The following is a 17,549-nucleotide window of genomic DNA, read 5'->3' on the forward strand; positions in this document are numbered from 1 at the left end:
ATAACCGCGCTTGTATTCTTTGTGTGTTGTCAGCTGCTGTACTTGGTACCTACTGAGAGAAAGGCACACAAAGGCCTGAAATGAAAGTACTATAACAGTTCTTAGTAAACGTGGTATTTGAAAGAGAAGTTTCTGTGCTAAAAATCTTGAATTATGTTTGATTGTGGATTTCTGATGACATATACCTAATACTAGAAAGTTTCTCAGTTGCAGCATGTATTATAAGACAGATAGAGAACTTACAGCATTTTAAGATAAAAAAATGTTTACAGGTGCAGAATGCAATTGAATGCTTTAAAACTGCTTTACTGATCATATTGTTTCTATTTGCCCTCATAGACCTGTTACAACATTCCAGATTCCAAATTTATAAACAAATCAGATGGTATCTAAGTGAAATACCTATAGTCTCATAGACTGTTATGTTTCCTGTAAGTATTTTGCATATGGAAATAAATTATCCACAGAATTATTCTTGCTTCAGCTTTTGTGTGGTTAATCTGACGTGTTGCATGCTCCACACTCCCTGGCAGTAGAGTTATTTAATAGAAATGTCTGTTTTGAAAGTAGAGTTCCACATTGCTTTTGTTACAATTCTCAGTATAATTACTGCGTCCAAGTACTTAGACCTGAAACTGAGCAGTGGTTTTTTTTTTTTTTTAAGTGAGTATTTGTTTGAAAAGCTTGATTTAGTTTGCATTCTTGAGAAAAGTATTTGTCTGGAATTAGAAGTATGATTCAGTTTTCTAGAATGGCAACCATTTGCCATAACCTTGAAATTCTTTTTTCCTTTTGCAAGTCCCTACTTTTTCCATGCCAAACTTTCAGTTTTTATCGCAATACAGATGGTGGTTTTAAAGTACAAGTAACAGCCCTGTTGTCTATTCTGCTCTCTAGCTATTTTTCTTATTCAGTCTTTCATTGAGAACCAGGCTCTTCAGCTGTCCTCTTCTTTGTTTTCCCTTTCTTTCTTATATCCTTCAGAAGATATTCTTTTTCAAAATGAAGTGCTGTTATGCACATTGTAGCCTACCACAATCCTGTGGGGGGTATGGTACATCTCTGGCAAGGATTAATTTTTTTTTTTTTTTTTTTGATATGAAGAGTGGAAGGAAACAATGTGGCAAGTCGCACCATTATTAACTTACTTACAGCTCATTAACAGCTGAAAATGTGGTTTGTAATGATTTTAAGATTGTAAGATTAAGGTTTGGCAATATTCCTTATCAAGATACCTTTCTGAACTAATTCTTCGAAGGAAAAGGTCTAGTGAAATGCTATTTCTAAGCAATAGGTTAGTTGTAATATATATTAACTCTCGTGAGTGTGTGATTAAAATACAAATTAAAAAATCCATTCATGTGTGCCATAGGAGTTTGGCAGACCTAAGCAAGCTTTGATCTTCAAGCAGAAACTTTCCAGAAATTTGAACATCATCTCTGCAACATTCTGGGCTTTGTTCATGTCCTGGACTAGGAAATCGAGAAACTTTTGTGTGCTCTTAACTGTTGGGTGTAGGGGATTTAGAGAATGAAGCTGTCAACCTGTAAGAGGCACATGAGCCAGAGCAGTGAAAAGTATGTACAAGGATCCTGCAGAATGGGATGAAAGGTTAATTGCCAGCAAAAGGAGTTTGAATAGGTTGAGGTGTGGAAGAAACAGATGGATAGGTGGAGCAGGAGTTGGTTGGGGATTAGGAAGATGGAGAATGGAATCTGGAGGGGAAGATAACTGAAGAGAAGATCAGATAAGGAGAGATCTGTTGTGTTTTTAATGCTCTATTTTTAGTAATCCCTTGTTTTTGTCAATGAGTTGCCTAATGGGGTTACTGTAATAGCTGAGAGATGAGAAGAATGAAATAGACGGCATCTTGGAAAAAGTCTGTAATGATTTATTTTCAAATTCATTTGAAGATTCTTTCTTTTATTTTAGACCTCAGAAATGGTTAGTAATCCACAAACTTGTCTGAGTTTCCAAATTACCTGTTGTGTTAATAGAAGTTACTGTCTTCAGCTGCAAACCTTATCTTGAATGTGATCCTTTGTCAGAATGTCTGCTTTATTTAGGGTTTTTCCTTTAACCTGTGCTCAAATGTGGATTTTGTTGGCAGATCTCTGTAAGTCTCGAAAGAAAGATGTTAACAAATGTCAGAATTTGTTCTGCATGGATTTTCCTGCACTTGCTTGAAGGGTTGTTCTGTACTGCCTGATGAGAACTCCTCCTCCAACCAGAGCTTCCAGACATGCTTTGCTTGGAAACTGAGAGGGCATACTTTTCAGGGGTTCCCAGAAAACTTGAAAAAGAGGAGGAAAATACACACTTCATGGGAGTGTCTGTGTACTTTGTTTGCCTTACCCGGCCAAGCCTCCGATGTTAGAGTTGAACTTGAAAGCTTTTTCAGCAAGGGTTGCTTTCTGGTTTTTAAACTCAGATTGCAGACTAAATTAGAAAGATTAAATAATGCTTAAAACAAAATTCTAAATTGCAGGTGGCTAGAGGCATTTTTTTTTTCCCCCACCACCTGTCCTGTAGTCCAGATGCTGAACCTAGAGACTCATGCTGTTAGTCATCAGCTGTGTGGGATGCTTCTTCCAGTATATCTTGGTTAGAGGAATGATGATCCAGACTTATTTTTAATTTTGGAAACATTCTTTCCTTCTTGATTGTACTCAGTTCTCTATAGATGACGTACTCAGGATGATGAAAATTCTCTTGAGGTCTTTTCCATGTAAGAGGTAAAATAAGAGGGGAAAAAAAAACCTTTGGTGTTACTATTGATTCTGCTATACTAGTGGTAATTTAGAAGACTTCATTTTACTTCTACCCCTGCCTTTTTTGTTTCACTGGTATTAGGAAATGTTATGTGCACGCTCAAGAAATATGGTTGGAAGCTGATTGAATGATGCATTTTCATGTTGGTTTAGTCAGATTCTTTCTGTCTTTTTTCTTTTATTACAGAAAAGATGAGTATACCACCTCAATCTGTGCATAAAGACAATGGGAAAACTGTTGAGAATGTGGAGGAGCACAGCTATAAACAAGGGAAAAAAATTCGTGACGCCCTAAGGACAACAGAACGAGATCACAAGAAAAATGTGCAGTGCTCATTTATGTTAGACTCTGTTGGTGGGTCCCTGCCAAAAAAAACAATTCCAGATGTTGATCTCAATAAGCCTTACCTCAGCCTTGGCTGTAGCAATGCTAAGCTTCCAGTCTCTGTGCCCATGCCAATCTCCAGAACTGCACGCCAGACTTCTAGGACTGATTGCCCAGCAGACCGCTTAAAATTCTTTGAAACCTTGCGGCTTTTGTTAAAACTTACCTCAGTCTCAAAGAAAAAGGACAGGGAGCAAAGAGGACAGGAAAGCACCTCTTCCGTCTGGCTGAACCGATCCAATGAACTGATCTGGCTGGAGCTGCAAGCTTGGCATGCTGGCCGGAGCATTAATGACCAAGACCTCTATCTCTATGCAGCCCGTCAAGCTATCCCCGATATTATCAATGAAATCCTTACGTTCAAAGTGAACTATGGAAGCTTCTCCTATGTAAAAAATGGAGCCAGTCTCAATGGTACGCCAGGAGAAGGAGTTTGCAAAACTACACATGGAACTAGTGCTTTGGGTTACTCAAGTTACCACGAACACCTCCATCGCCAGCGGATCTCGTTTGAGCAAGTAAAGCGAATAATGGAGCTGCTAGAGTATATAGAAGCACTTTATCCATCTCTGCAGGCTCTTCAAAAGGACTATGAAAAATATGCTGCAAAGGACTTCCAAGACAGGGTGCAGGCACTCTGTCTGTGGTTGAACATTACGAAAGACTTAAATCAAAAACTAAGGATTATGGGGACTGTTTTGGGTATTAAAAATCTCTCTGACATTGGCTGGCCAGTGTTTGAAATTCCTTCTCCTCGACCGTCTAAGGATGATGATCCAGAGGATGAAGATAGGGAAACTGACGTAAAGGAATCCTCAGGAACATGCTCAGAGGAGAGCGATGGCGAAGAACAAATCTCTGAGGAGAATGTTGAGGAACTTAGACAAGCCATCCAGAACAGTTTTACTAATCAGCCAAATTTTGACTTTCAGGACCATTTTTCAAGGAAGCTTGATAGGCTTGAATCTGGGGATGACTCTGCCTCTTGGATTATTCCAGAATGCAGTGCTGAGGCAGGCTGCAGCAAACACTGTTTGACTTCTATTTACAGGCCGTTTGTAGACAAAGCACTGAAGCAAATGGGGTTGAGGAAGCTAATTTTAAGACTGCACAAGCTAATGCATGGGTCATTGCAAAGGGCTCGTATGGCATTGGTAAGGAGTGATTGCCCACTGGAGGTAGGTTGTTATTGTGTAAATGGGGGCCTCCATCTACAGTTTTGTTTTTAACTGAAACTGGAGGAATTAGAGCCATACAGAAGTATTGATTGCTTTTCTGGTTTTAGAAGATAATGTATGTTATGATTAAAAGCCCTATTCTACTTCTGTTGAAACAAATCTGTTATTTGACCTGAATTGGAATGTGTGAAGCTCATAAAATTTCCTAACAGCCAAAGCTGCGAGTCAGAACAAGGTAGCTATGGAAGTGATACTTTTTACTTCTCTTCAGTCTCAACTGTCTCTCCGCAAGACATCCTTTATCAAAACATAATTACTATTTTGGTTTTTTTAATTACCTAAATGAATGAAACACTGTGGTGGTGCATTATGCGTAACGCCATACTGGATAAGTAAATGGACTCTTCAAATTTACCAAAGCAAGTCATGTTAGCATACTGCCTTTTTCAACTACCTCTTTTATTTTTTATTTTTTTTCTTTGTATGATGCTACACTCTTAATAAAGAATAATTGAGAGTTAATAAAATTATGAGATAAGCAGTAAATGAAAGTTAATAGCCTAGGTTTAATATGGTAACTTGTGGCAAAATGCAGTTTCTTAAACTGTTATCTAACTTCTGGGCAATTCTGTGTTAGAACAACTAGTAATTCGGATTATTTGCCCTCCTTGATGATGTGGAAAAGTCGGGGGTCTAACAAGGGATTCTGGATTAAGGTTTTCTTAGTTAACATTCCCATTCTAATATGGATATTGTATGTGGTGTGAAACACATCACTGATCTCTAAGTATGACTGTCACATTTGCAAAAGAAACAGGGATCCTTAACTTTCTTGGAGGTTATTTTTGAGGATAACTGAATTTATAAATATAAAGTGACTGGATTTTGAAAATGTTTTTATTTATGCTTTTGCTGATTACAGTAAAAAACAGAGCTATTCAATTTTTGTTCTCTAATGGGTTTCAACTCTATGAGCACTTTAGGAAGTTTTGCATTAAGACAGATTGGCACCTTTGGAGAGTTAATGTCCATAAGCAGAACTTGAAGGTGCCTGCTACAGTAACCAAAATAAAACCCTTGTAATACTTAGATGGAAAGTTTAGCTTAATGTGTGGGCTGAACTATCTTTAAAAAAGAAAGGGAATAAAATATAATTTGGAGGGATTGAGAATTATTTCAAGCATATTTTTGAAATTGCTAAATATCTTAAGTATCTTGACTGGAGTGTTCTTAAAGCAAGTTAATGAAACACCAGTAACTGGAGTCTTTATTGAAGAGTCACAGAAATAAACCACTTAGTAATTTAACAATGGTTGGTTTATGTAAGATGTAAGGATGATCTTTTTTTCCTCTCCTTTTCTATTTTAATGACTTTGAGCATTCCTTTTCTGTAATTATTCCATTTTCTTTGAAGTATTGTCCTCATTTAAGAAATGATATCGTGACTGAAGTTGAACATTACTAAGTCATAAACTTTCCTGCTCCAAAGTTAAATGAAGGCAGTGAAAAACAGAAAATGGTGCTTGTCAGAAGTGTGGTACCTACTGTCACAAAAGGTGATGCCACACTGAAGTAGAAGAGAGGTTTCTCATAGTTTTGAATTGGTCTTTGCAACTGGCAGTATTTTGAAAGTAGAAATGAGTAGCTTAATGGTAATTTCATCTTAAATATACACAAAAGCTTATTTATAACCCATATTTATAACACCCATAACGCAGATGGATGTTTTTAGAAGTTTTAAGGTACAAGTTTCTTTCATCATAGTTACACTTTAAACTTTTTTGGTTTCTAATTTTGTGCAGGATCTTAATAAATGGCTTGGGTTTTTTGTTTTCTCTTTTTTGTTTGTTTTAAAGAAGTGTAGACTCTTGAGAGAAGCTGATATTGGACCTGTTGAAGATTAAGATTAGATTAAGCTAAACAACAGAAGGTTAAATGTCCTAATGTCATGTGCTGATGTCCTAATGCTAGCAAATGAAATAGCACATTTATTCAGTTTTGTTTCATTACTTTTATTGATATCTTAGTTCTTTAATATTTTTATAAAAGCTAGATTTTCCAACACTATGCTTGCATCACTATGAGGATTGTATTTCTGAAATATTTTATAATTCTGTAGAGGTGAAGCATCTTCATAATTTATTATTAATGAAAGTCTCTTGTATAAAGGCCTTTAGCACTTGTGCTATTCTGCAGAAGCTGGATTTATGCAAAAGATCTTTAATACCAAAAAGACATTAATATACCTCTTAAGCAGCTGATCAGCTAGCGATTAGACTTCAGCTAAGCTAGATGTAGAGGAAATCCCACTCATGCACGTTTGCTGTCTGCATAATGAGCTAGTGGTTCATAAACCACATGAGAACCTGCAGCTCATAACATTTTGTTCTAACATTAGACTGTAAGGAATATGCTATCCCATCCCTTTGCCAATTGAGAGACTAAATTAAATTGAAAAAATAAATGCACTAAAAAACAGACTTTGTGCCTGTAATGCTGTGTGGCTCTTCCGAGAAAGCAGAGCTTATGCAGGCATAAATGTAAAAAAATGTGTGAACATAAAATAAGAAACTTTTTAAAAAAAATTTCTCCTAGATAAGGGGCTTAAAAATGAATTAAATTTTTTAATCCTTGTAGGCCTCGTTGTAAGATTCTAATCCTATTTCCCATGTTTTCCTTTCCTTTGATGTGATGTTCAATTTAACATTGAAAAAAAACCATAGAAAATGCTAATTATATTTAATATACCAATAAAAGATATTCATACATAGCAGCTATGAAATAAGAATTGGAATAAAATGGACTCAATCTTGTACAAATCTTATATTGCGTACCATGTGTTGTTATTACTAAGATCTGCATACGTGTTGAGATAAGCATTTTCTTCCTAGATTAAAACCCACTGTGACTACATGTGCAATTTTTCATAGAGTATTATCAAAAGACCTGTAGTTTAGATATCTAGAGTGTACAGTTCAGATTTTTTCAATTATTATCGCTAATAAGAAATGTCATTTCATTTAAATGAAAAGTAAGCTTAATAATGGGAAAAAACAGCTTGATCTCTTTTTTTACTTTCCTCTTTAAATTTCATTTTCAATTTCTTATCTCTACCAAAATTCAGAGCATATTATTTTATAAGTTTTCTTCAGCTTATTTAGTGACTGTTCTATGAAAATTGCATTACTTTATAATGTGTGGTTTTATATAAGACAGTTGGAAAATAAAAATTGTAGATGTTCTGTGTATTTGAAAAGGAACGATGTTACTTGCCTGACCTAAACAAGTGCAAACTTGTTTCCTAATTCATAGTCATTAGTGTAAAGCCTTTTTATTTCTTATTATTTTTAATGTATTGTGAAAATTTCAAGTACTGTACCTTATGAGGATTTAAGTATATATATTCCTATATTATATTAGGCTTAATTGCTGTGTTTGTGATAACCTCAAATATCAGTTTTCTCCTCTGTAGTGATTTTGGATATTTAATCAGTGATTTAATTATTTTCAATCAATAACATAAAGTAAAAAATTGTGTTGTTCACTCCCAAGGGTACATTAGTGTTAATCTCAGTATGGTGATCCTCAAATTAAACAAAATAAAAAATAGTGTTAGCTGTAAAAATAACAAGATGACAAAAAAAACAACCTAAACAAAAAACGAAAATAGAATTGAAATTTCAGTGGTTGATTTGCCAATTAATTAATAGGCAGCTGTAGTAGAACCTTACCTTTTAAAAATAGTCTTTTTTGTATGCTGCTTTGATTAGACCCTAAATCTTAAAGAGTTTGGGGATCCTTTTTATGATACCTATTTCTTGTTACAGTTTTCAGAATGTCCAGATCCCATGTTGTGTTCAGATTATGTGCAGTTATTAAATTCCCCACCTTGCTGTGAGCAAAAATGCAGCACTGTATCATGGGAAGAGCTGAAATCCATGGATTTGCCATCTTTTGAACCTGCATTCTTGGTCCTTTGCCGAGTCCTGCTCAATGTTATCCATGAATGTCTCAAGCTAAGGTTGGAACAAAGGCCTGCTGGGGAACCATCTCTTTTGAGTATTAAACAGGTTTGCTTCAAGTGTTTTTAATTTTTTTCTATTTGAAATTACTTTGTTTCTTTCATCTATTTAAAGAGGATTTGTTTAAGAAATGAGAGTACATAATTATGTAATAATTTCTGTAAATCGTCTTTATTTCGTGTGGAGATGTGGTTTTTGCATGGTAAACAACTGGTTATGTATACCTCTCTGATCTAGACATCCAGGAATCAAAATTGGTGATTAAAGAATTATCAGCCAGCGAAGGTAAATAGTGTTTGTTCCATTTGCATTACAAGCTATGTAATCTTGTCCAGCACACTTATTTGTGTGTGGGTTTTCTAGGCAGAGTAACCAGCTTTATGGGAACAGATTTAAGGCTTTGTATATTTGTTATACGTTTCATTTGATCCTTTTTTCCTTGTGCATGAAAGACCTCTACCAATATTGTATGGATTCACAGTGTAAGCTGACTAAAAACAAAAACTAAATGGGGAAAAAATGCTCTTACTGTGCAATATTTTTTATGTAAGTATCTGATCTTTTTAAGTGTACTTACCCCAGATTGTGAGTCCTGTCACAGGTTGAGAATGAGGATTTCTCTTCTGATGGTTATCTCATACAAGAAAGGCTGTTCAGATAGTATCAGTATATCTTGGACTGGGCTTTGAGAAATGTTGATCTAAACTCATGTCCCTGCTCCCTGGTGAATATAACCAGAATTTGGCTTTGTCAGGTGGTCTTTCAGGGTAAGCATTTAAATACACTTTCTGACAGTATGATTTCACATTCTAGTTATTCAGAACTCAGAAATCAATTGCCAGGGCACCTTATAGTCCCAGCTACATAAATTTCTGGCAACTCTTTTAGTGAGGGACTTGCAATTTCAATCTGAATAGTCATATTTATAGAATAGTATACTGTATTATAAAGTGCAACATCCTTCTTTCCCAGAGACATTATATTTTTTTGCCCTTATGTTATATTTATGAAACTTGAGTTGTGTGAAAATGCCTATTTCTTCCTGGAAAACAATATATTTGTTACAAACTGTTTTGATTGTATTTACTGTCTCACTAATTACATCAAAAAAATGAATTTAACTGAGCAAATGCTTACTATCCCACACAATATTCAGTAGTTCAAGATGATTCTCACTTGTCTTGAGTTTGTCCTGAGAAGTGGATTTACTGTCATAAAAGCTTTTTCCTTATGAAATTCAGCGGAGAAATTAGATCAGTACACCTGAAGACTTTTATTTCCAGATTATAGGATATTGTATTAGAAGACTGCAATTTACACGTCTTCTTCTTCGAGATCCCTTAGATCTGTAACCAGAAGCACTAAAGCATACTGTAAGTTGATGCAGGTGCTTATTTCTTAGGAATTCTGTTATCCACACACTTATTAACCAGGCAGTGTTTGAATACATGTTAAAAATTAAAGAAGAAAGCAGTCAAAGGATTTGTGTTTAGGTGTAAAAACAGCATCTATCAGCACTCTCTCTGGATAGCCTTGACAGCACATAGAATCATAGAGTGGCTTGGGTTAGAAGGGATCTCAAGGATCATGAAGCTCCTCCCTCTCCTGCTGCATGGAGGGCCACCAACCTCCATATTTAATACTAGACCAAGCTCCCCAGGGCTCCATCCAGCCTGGCCTTGAACACCTTCAGGGATGGAGCATCCACAGCCTCTCTGGGCAGCCTGTGCCAGCATGTTGCTTCTTGAAATTTTTGGGTCAGCAGTCCCTCGAAGTTAGCTGACAACATTTTAGGTATTGACTATTAGCTGTCATGTAGTACACATTACTTGTAGGTAGTCTGACCTGGCTGGAAAAGAAAACGTTGCAGCTACCTGGTTGTCTGCTAAGTGACTGATTCTGTCTGGAGAGGAGGCACAATGTACTGACTAGTTGACTGGTTCTGCTTGATTGGATTTTGTGTTATGTATAATTATAGGTTATTTAGAGTAGTTGTTGATGTCAGTTTTGAAAATTTGTAGTGGATAAATTTAAATGTTTGGGAACAGATAATGAATTCGTAGGTCAAGGAAATACTTAGGGGAAAAGAAAAATCTTATAAAATAGCTTGCTCTAAACTACATTACTCCAGAGGTTCTGACCCATCCCACCACCTCTGCAGAAAAGAAATTCTTCTGCAAGCACCCTAAACAAAAAAATGGCTCGTCAAACAAACCAATAATTGTGGTAATATTTTCAGTTTATAGATGATGTTTTTGAAATCAAAATGTTTACTGCCTTGTACGTTTCTATTCCTAAAGCTGGCATTTAAAATTAGCATTATGTATTTGTGGTTTGCTCTTTTTGTAAATCCTATGCTCTGTTATTGAATAACACTGTACCTTACTGTATGGGCAGTACTGTTTAAATAAGAATTTTTTTTTTTTTAATGGTATTTTAATAGTATTTTATCTTGGAATAGACAAGGGATGCTCTGTGAAGATTAGAAATATATTTCAAGTATCTGTGAAGTGTACTATAATACAAAGTAAAGTGTTAGGGACAAGTGATACTGCTGAGTCCCACCTGTCTCTGTGAATAACAGATTGATTATTAGATACCAATTTTAAGTTCTTAGAACAAATGATGCTTTTCTTTGTGGGTCCAGTGGCAAAATGAAATATTGATAGATTAGCATTGTGTACACTGTATGTGATTGAGTGGAGAGTGGGACACTTTCATTTTTAAATAAGACACTCTGGGGATATAAATGTCTGATTTTTAGATTTCCACATTATAGTAAATTACTGTGGGTTTTTTTTTCCCCTTTTTTTTTCCTTGAACTGCTAACAGATCTAAGACTGAGTTTAGAAAGCTACCATTGTTTTTTCTCCTGCATGCTGAGAGGACATTGTGTATTGTGTTTTGGGCTGTAAAAGATTCAGAAGTATTCTTGCCATATTGTGGCTGTGGGTGTTTTGCTTTCATGCCATTGTACTTTTTCATATATTGAGATAGTGATATTTTCTTTTGCCAGGACAGCCATTACAAAGGGATTCAAAAAGATTAACCAACCAACAACTCCATCCCCTCTGACCACCAAAATGTACCCTTCTCTTTCCTCTTTTGATCTCAGACTCTTAATTTAATGAATTTGGTGCTCAAAAAAGGTCGGGATGCCAGACCTGGAGACTGATGATAATTTCAAAAAGATACACACTTTGCTCTGGAAGAGGTTTTGAGAGAGACGTTTGCTAGTGAACTCTTGAAATCTATTGTGTTATGTACTCCTGTGTTTGTGCTTGTGCATGTTTCTTTAGACAAAAGTTGTAAGCTTTCAGGTTAAGAATGACCACTGTTTGACCAAAAGCAAACATGTGTAATGGTCAGAAGATCTTTTGCCTAAGATTAGCCATTTCCAGTGAAACAGCAGAATGAGTATCAACTGCTTTTCAGGTACAGATTTTGGAGTTGTGGACACCTGACCAATAGATTGAAAATCAAATCCGTGTAGTAACATGTTTCTTCTAAGTCTCCAAGTGTCTGTCAAATATGCTGCATATTATTGATGACTTGCTTCTGTTTAAAGTTGTTTTTGGTTATCATGAGACCTCTTGCCCACTTCCAAATATTTATCCAGTGAGGTGCTTACTGTGGCCCTGGGTGGAAAAAAGAATATGAAATGTCAGCTTCAATCTGCGTTTACAGTTATGTGGCAAATGATGTGATGGCAGTTAGGTAATCCGGGCAAACTAGCACAGATCTCTCCTGAAGACATACAGAATGACCTGCATGCATTTCTAAAAGCGTTTAGAAATTGCTCAGTGATAAACTAAGACAAACATCTGACAAAATTAAGTTTTCATATCTTGGAGACAATTTCCGAGTAGTGTCTTGACTGACTCTGGTTTTTGGGTTTTTCTTTTGCAGCTAGTGAGAGAGTGTAAGGAGGTTCTAAAGGGTGGCCTGTTAATGAAGCAATATTACCAATTTATGTTGCGTGAGGTGTTAGATGACCTGCAAAAGATTGATTGCAACATTGATGCTTTTGAAGAGGACCTGCATAAAATGTTAATGGTAAGCTTCAAAACCAGGGAAGGCGTTTGGAGATCTACTAAGAGTACTGATCTGAATAATACTCACAGATGTGTGTTGTTCCTATTAGGTATAGATATTGCTAACCTGTTGTTGTTCTGCTGCATTAACGTAATGTTGTTCTTCTAAAGGACTCTTAAAGATAATATAATAGCCATTGTCATTTAAAACAATACTAATTCTTGTTTACTGGACCGTGGAACAGTAGATCTGTAAATAGCAGGTACTTAAAAGAAAATGCTTCATAAATAGACCTGTCAATTGCATACACTTTTTAAAATGTTTAATAATCTTTTAGTAGTGAATAAAAAAATATAATTGTTTGATCAACGTTGTGTCTTAATACTTTAATACCTTATGTTCATCCATGAAAGTTGCCTTAATTTTAATCTGTTCATTGTTGTAATAAGCGAAGCACAAAAGTATCTTAAAGGTAAGTGCTTTATTTCTGAATAATCCTAAAAGTAATATTTAAATCAAGTAAATTTAATTTAAATTGCTGTTCCTTCGGGTGTGACTTATTTTTTTATTATTTTTGAGTTGTATGAGTTTAGTCTTCGCTGTTCTGGGGAAAAAAAAACAAAAAACAAAAAACAAAAAACAAAAAAACAAATAAAAGGAAGAACAATAAGATCTACTTCAGTACCTTATTTAATAGTGTTTTATCAGCAGAGCTGCTGGTAGTATCAGTTGTTGAGGATACATAGTTTTTTCTTGTTACCTGCTTTTTGTTGCCTGTAATGGGGAAAATATGCTGTTACACCTAAAGTTTCTTATGCAGAATGTCTGCTTTTATTGCCATCTGAGATTTCAAGAAACTTCCAGCAGAAGTGACCTGTCTAGGTGAAAGGAAAATGATTCATCTTGTCTGTTCTGAAATTCCTTACTTATTTTGTTACGTAGCTCTGATGTTTTGTGCTGTGAGGCAAGAGCTCAAACTTTGACAGCAGTTTCAATTGTATGAGGACCTTGCATTTTGTAAGTCATGAAAGGGATGGTGACAGGACTGTGCAAGCTGAAATAGTCTTATCCGAATTTAGAAAAGCACCACAGTGTCTGCCCACCGTCAAGAAGAGTTTTAAGATTTTCCATAACTTGGTATTACAACATCGTGATCTGAAAATACCTGAAAACAATAGGAAATTTTATCCATTTCTAATGAGGACCATTTGTTGATTTTATGGATGATCCAACAAAACATATGGTTAAGGGCAGTGTTTGAAGAACTGTACTTACCTGGATTTTTTGGTTAGATTAAAACTGTAGTAATGAAAAAAAAAAAAAAAAAAGAAGTAAGGGTTGGCATAAAGGGATATAAGGTATAACAGAATCTGAGAGGCTTGTTCTCTGCGCTTATCCATATCCAGGAGTATGGATCCAAATACTTTTGAATAATCCAGTTAATAAAAGATTTAGGAATGTTTTTTTTTTGGGGGGGGGGGGGGGGTTTCTTTTTTTCAGTAGTTCTGCTTTAACTAGCTCTAACTACAGTATGTATTCAGCAGTATGGGGGTGGACAGCAGCACAGCAAGTAAGGTGATGACTCTACAAGTATTTTCAGAAAAGTATTGTAGAGAGTGTATTTCAGCTCCACTTTTTTATTTCCTGAGTCATAAGTTTCACCATCTTTGTGGAAAAACATAACTCATTTTAATTCCTAGCAAACAAAACATGTAGAAATATTTTCTACAAATTGTATAATACTAGGTTTGCTTGTTGATTTGGGAAGTTGTAGTCCTTAGTTTCAGGCTGTGTAACAATTTCTGCTTAAATGATCTCTTTCCATGTGCAGGTTTACTTTGATTACATGCGAAGCTGGATCCAAATGCTACAGCAGTTACCTCAAGCATCTCATAGTTTAAAAAATCTCCTAGAGGAAGAATGGAATTTCACCAAAGAAATAACTCCTTATATAAGAGGAGGAGAAGCTCAAGCTGGAAAACTATTCTGGTAGGTTTTAGTTAGTCTGGTTATGACGCCAATTTGTACCAGGTTTTTATGCAAGTTAGTACTTGTTCAGGGTTCCCAGACTGGACTTATTGAGGCTTCAGTAAGCAGGTAATAGTCTTTCTGTGAGCTATTAGATTGTTGCAATAAGTGTAGCTACAGGATCCAGTAAGTGCTTACTCTGGCTATAACTGGAATGACTACTAAAATGGAAGGTCCCTGTTCCTGCTAGCCCGCACATGTACAGCAACAGAGGTCGCCCAAGATGCTGCTTGCTTCTTCAGTTGAACTTGGCAACATAGCTCTCTTGCGTTGGATAGAGTAGGAAGAAGTTTAAGGTGCTGTGCTACACTGAATAAGACTGAAATTCCACCATTTCTGTTGCTACAGTGATATTGCAGGAATGCTGCTGAAATCTACAGGAATATTTTTAGATTCTGGACTACAAGACAGTTGTGATGAATTTTGGGCCAGTGCCGATGACAGTACTGCATCAGATGAAATAAGGTATTAAGCCCTTTGGCTTAATAATAATAAGCACACTTGTGTTTCTTTACCCCTGACAGGTACATACTACATTTTAATTCTTAGAATGAAAACTTAGTGAATGTGACATTCCATAGACTTTTTTGCTGATGTTTCTGCATGTAGTAATATTGAATCATTCTTTTAAAACCTAATAACCTTCTTTTAATTCAGGGTGTCAGAAATTGTTATCTAATGATCTTTAAATTCTGTTTTTATATCCTTAACAAAAACGTGCTTGGACAAATTCAATTGATATTAATCATCTGCTTGTAAATATTTTTTTCTACGATCTTTCTATTGATAGACAAATTAAACAGTCTTCTAATAGCTGTTTAAATGTTAACATGCTTTATTAAAACACTGTCACTTCATTCCTACCAATGTTTCAGGAGGTCTGTCATAGAGACCAGCCGAGCACTCAAAGAACTGTTTCATGAAGCTAGAGAAAGGGCCTCTAAGGCTCTTGGATTTGCTAAAATGCTAAGGAAGGTAAGTTCACAGTAGAGTTTCACGTGATTTACTGATGTTCACTATTATTTATATGCTTTAAATAAATTTAGTTTGAAAGTATATTCTTTTGATGGTTTTTGTTGTTTTTTTTTGATGTTTTGATGTTGCTTTTAGGACCTTGAAATAGCAGCAGAGTTTGCATTGTCAGCCCCTGTCGGAGATCTTCTGAATGCTCTGAAAACAAAAGAGTATGTGAAGGTAAATTGAGTTCAAATGCATGAAATTTGTGTGGGGATGCTAAGCAAAGCACCGAAGCACATTTATGTTAATATTTTCAATTTTTTAATGTCACCTGTATATCTCAATATTTAAAATTTCATGTATTTAATACTGAATATTGGCAGTACAGTTATTTCCTTTGTGCTTGTGTGAGAATTATAGCTTATGTTTTGGGAAATCAGAGTCTAATTCCTTGTCCTTCCAAAGATTTCTGATTTAGGAAGTGCAACAATGCTGCAGTAGTGTTTCCCCATCTTGTGAGAGAGGAATAATAACACTTAGTAAGGAATGGGCATATGGTGATGGGTTGGTGGTTGGAATAGATGACATTAGTGGTCCTTTCCAACCTTAATGATTCTATGATTCTGTTAACTATTTCTAGAAAGCTGTTGCACAGTTTAATAGCAAAGTTAAATTAATTCCATTTGGCACAGGTGCCCAATACTGACTGCATTATAAAACTCCCACACAAATGGTTTCATGCTTTATTCCTTGGTCTAGTCTTTATTCTAATTTGAATTTAAATAAATCAACTGTTTCCGTGAGTTATATTTATTTGGATCTGCTGCACTATTTTTTTTTTCCTTATATGTGTACATAATTTCCAATTGGGTAACAATTGACTGACTTTTACGTGAGAAATTTCCTGTTGGATTTGAATGAGTGATTGCTAAAAGAGGACATTGGTTCAAGGGAAGACAGACAAATTCATAAGAGAGAAGCACATCAGGTGTTGTTAAATATATGGATAAAACCATTATGGATCAAATGATCTTTGTAACTCCTTTCCAACCTAAGCTATAATCTGTTTAAAAAAAAAAAAAAAAAAGAATCCAAAACATCTGGTTTAGCAGGACACTAGTCTGTGAGCTGTTTAAAAGAGAGAGTAGTCGGGAAATTTTCAATTTACGTTTACTTTTAAAAAGTACTGTTTCTTACACTGCTGCTCTAAGACACAGTATAGGATTTTGTTAAAGGCAGTATCATTGTTCCTTTGCACACTGTTGAAGAAAAGGTTGGATTTGAAAAGTTTGTTTGAGCATGTGGCTTAAATAATCCATTGTGAAGCCTTTAAGATTTATCTGCTTTTATGTGTTAACTCTCCCCTTTTTTAAGTTTCTCAGTAGGACATATTTTGGTGATGAACACTTCATATACTGCCTTCTATCACTGTGTAGGGAGTTGAAATTTTTAAAAACCTATTCAGTCAGATGCACAGTAGTGTTTTGGGAAACTGTTTTAGATTTCATTAACAATGTTAACAGTTTTCATTTTGACCTATGGATAATAGTGATTTTAATTGAGAAATGTACCTGCCTTATGTTAAAAATGTGACTGCGGTGTTTTGTCTTAGCTTGATGGTATCCAACTCTAAAAGAAAGAACTAAACTTAAACTCTACATCAGTTACCTTATGATGGATCACAGAAATCAACTGTTTTGCTGTTTTCAGAGTCCGATTCTGACTCATGATTTGGTTAAAAATATTGCTTTAGCATGCATTATTGTACAGCTACTTGAGATAAGTTGTTTAAATTAGATGACATGTCCCTATTTTACTTATCTCAGAGAAACTGAAGTTCATTCATTCAATCTCATTTTATTTCCTTCTACAGGTACAAATCTCTGGACTCGAGAATTTACAAGTATTTGTTCCAAATAGTATTGCAGGTGAAAAGTCTGTGATATTGCAGCTCCTAAATGCGGCTGCTGGAAAAGATTGCTCAAAAGATTCAGATGAGGTTGCGTATGAGGCCTATTTAATAATGACCAAACACAGTGACAAAGACCATGATGTGGGTGACATGTGGAGTGCATGGGAGGGCCAACCCGTCAAAGTAGTGCCACAAGTGGAAACTGTTGATACGCTACGAAGCATGCAGGTGGGTTGCCTCTTTCGGTTTTGCCTGTTTGTG

The 17,549-nt window shown here is 35.5% G+C and overlaps 1 protein-coding gene across 4 annotated transcripts in view; it reads left to right on the forward strand.

Moving 5' to 3' along the window:
• Positions 1-17,549, forward strand: part of MAP3K4 (mitogen-activated protein kinase kinase kinase 4) — a 69,940-nt gene that overhangs the window by 22,077 nt on the left and 30,314 nt on the right. For all 4 annotated transcript variants that reach the window (XM_042876960.1, XM_042876973.1, XM_042876966.1 and 1 more), the window contains exons 3-10: positions 2,959-4,334; positions 8,162-8,404; positions 12,266-12,412; positions 14,223-14,380; positions 14,768-14,884; positions 15,295-15,394; positions 15,530-15,613; positions 17,250-17,516. In XM_042876960.1, the coding sequence (XP_042732894.1) occupies positions 2,959-4,334; positions 8,162-8,404; positions 12,266-12,412; positions 14,223-14,380; positions 14,768-14,884; positions 15,295-15,394; positions 15,530-15,613; positions 17,250-17,516 (2,492 nt within the window). The remainder of the gene's footprint in view (positions 1-2,958; positions 4,335-8,161; positions 8,405-12,265; positions 12,413-14,222; positions 14,381-14,767; positions 14,885-15,294; positions 15,395-15,529; positions 15,614-17,249; positions 17,517-17,549) is intronic.

This window comes from Lagopus leucura, unplaced genomic scaffold (genome assembly GCF_019238085.1).
Source record: "Lagopus leucura isolate 7727_CA_CO unplaced genomic scaffold, USGS_WTPT01 Super-Scaffold_73, whole genome shotgun sequence".
Lineage (NCBI taxonomy): Eukaryota > Metazoa > Chordata > Aves > Galliformes > Phasianidae > Lagopus > Lagopus leucura.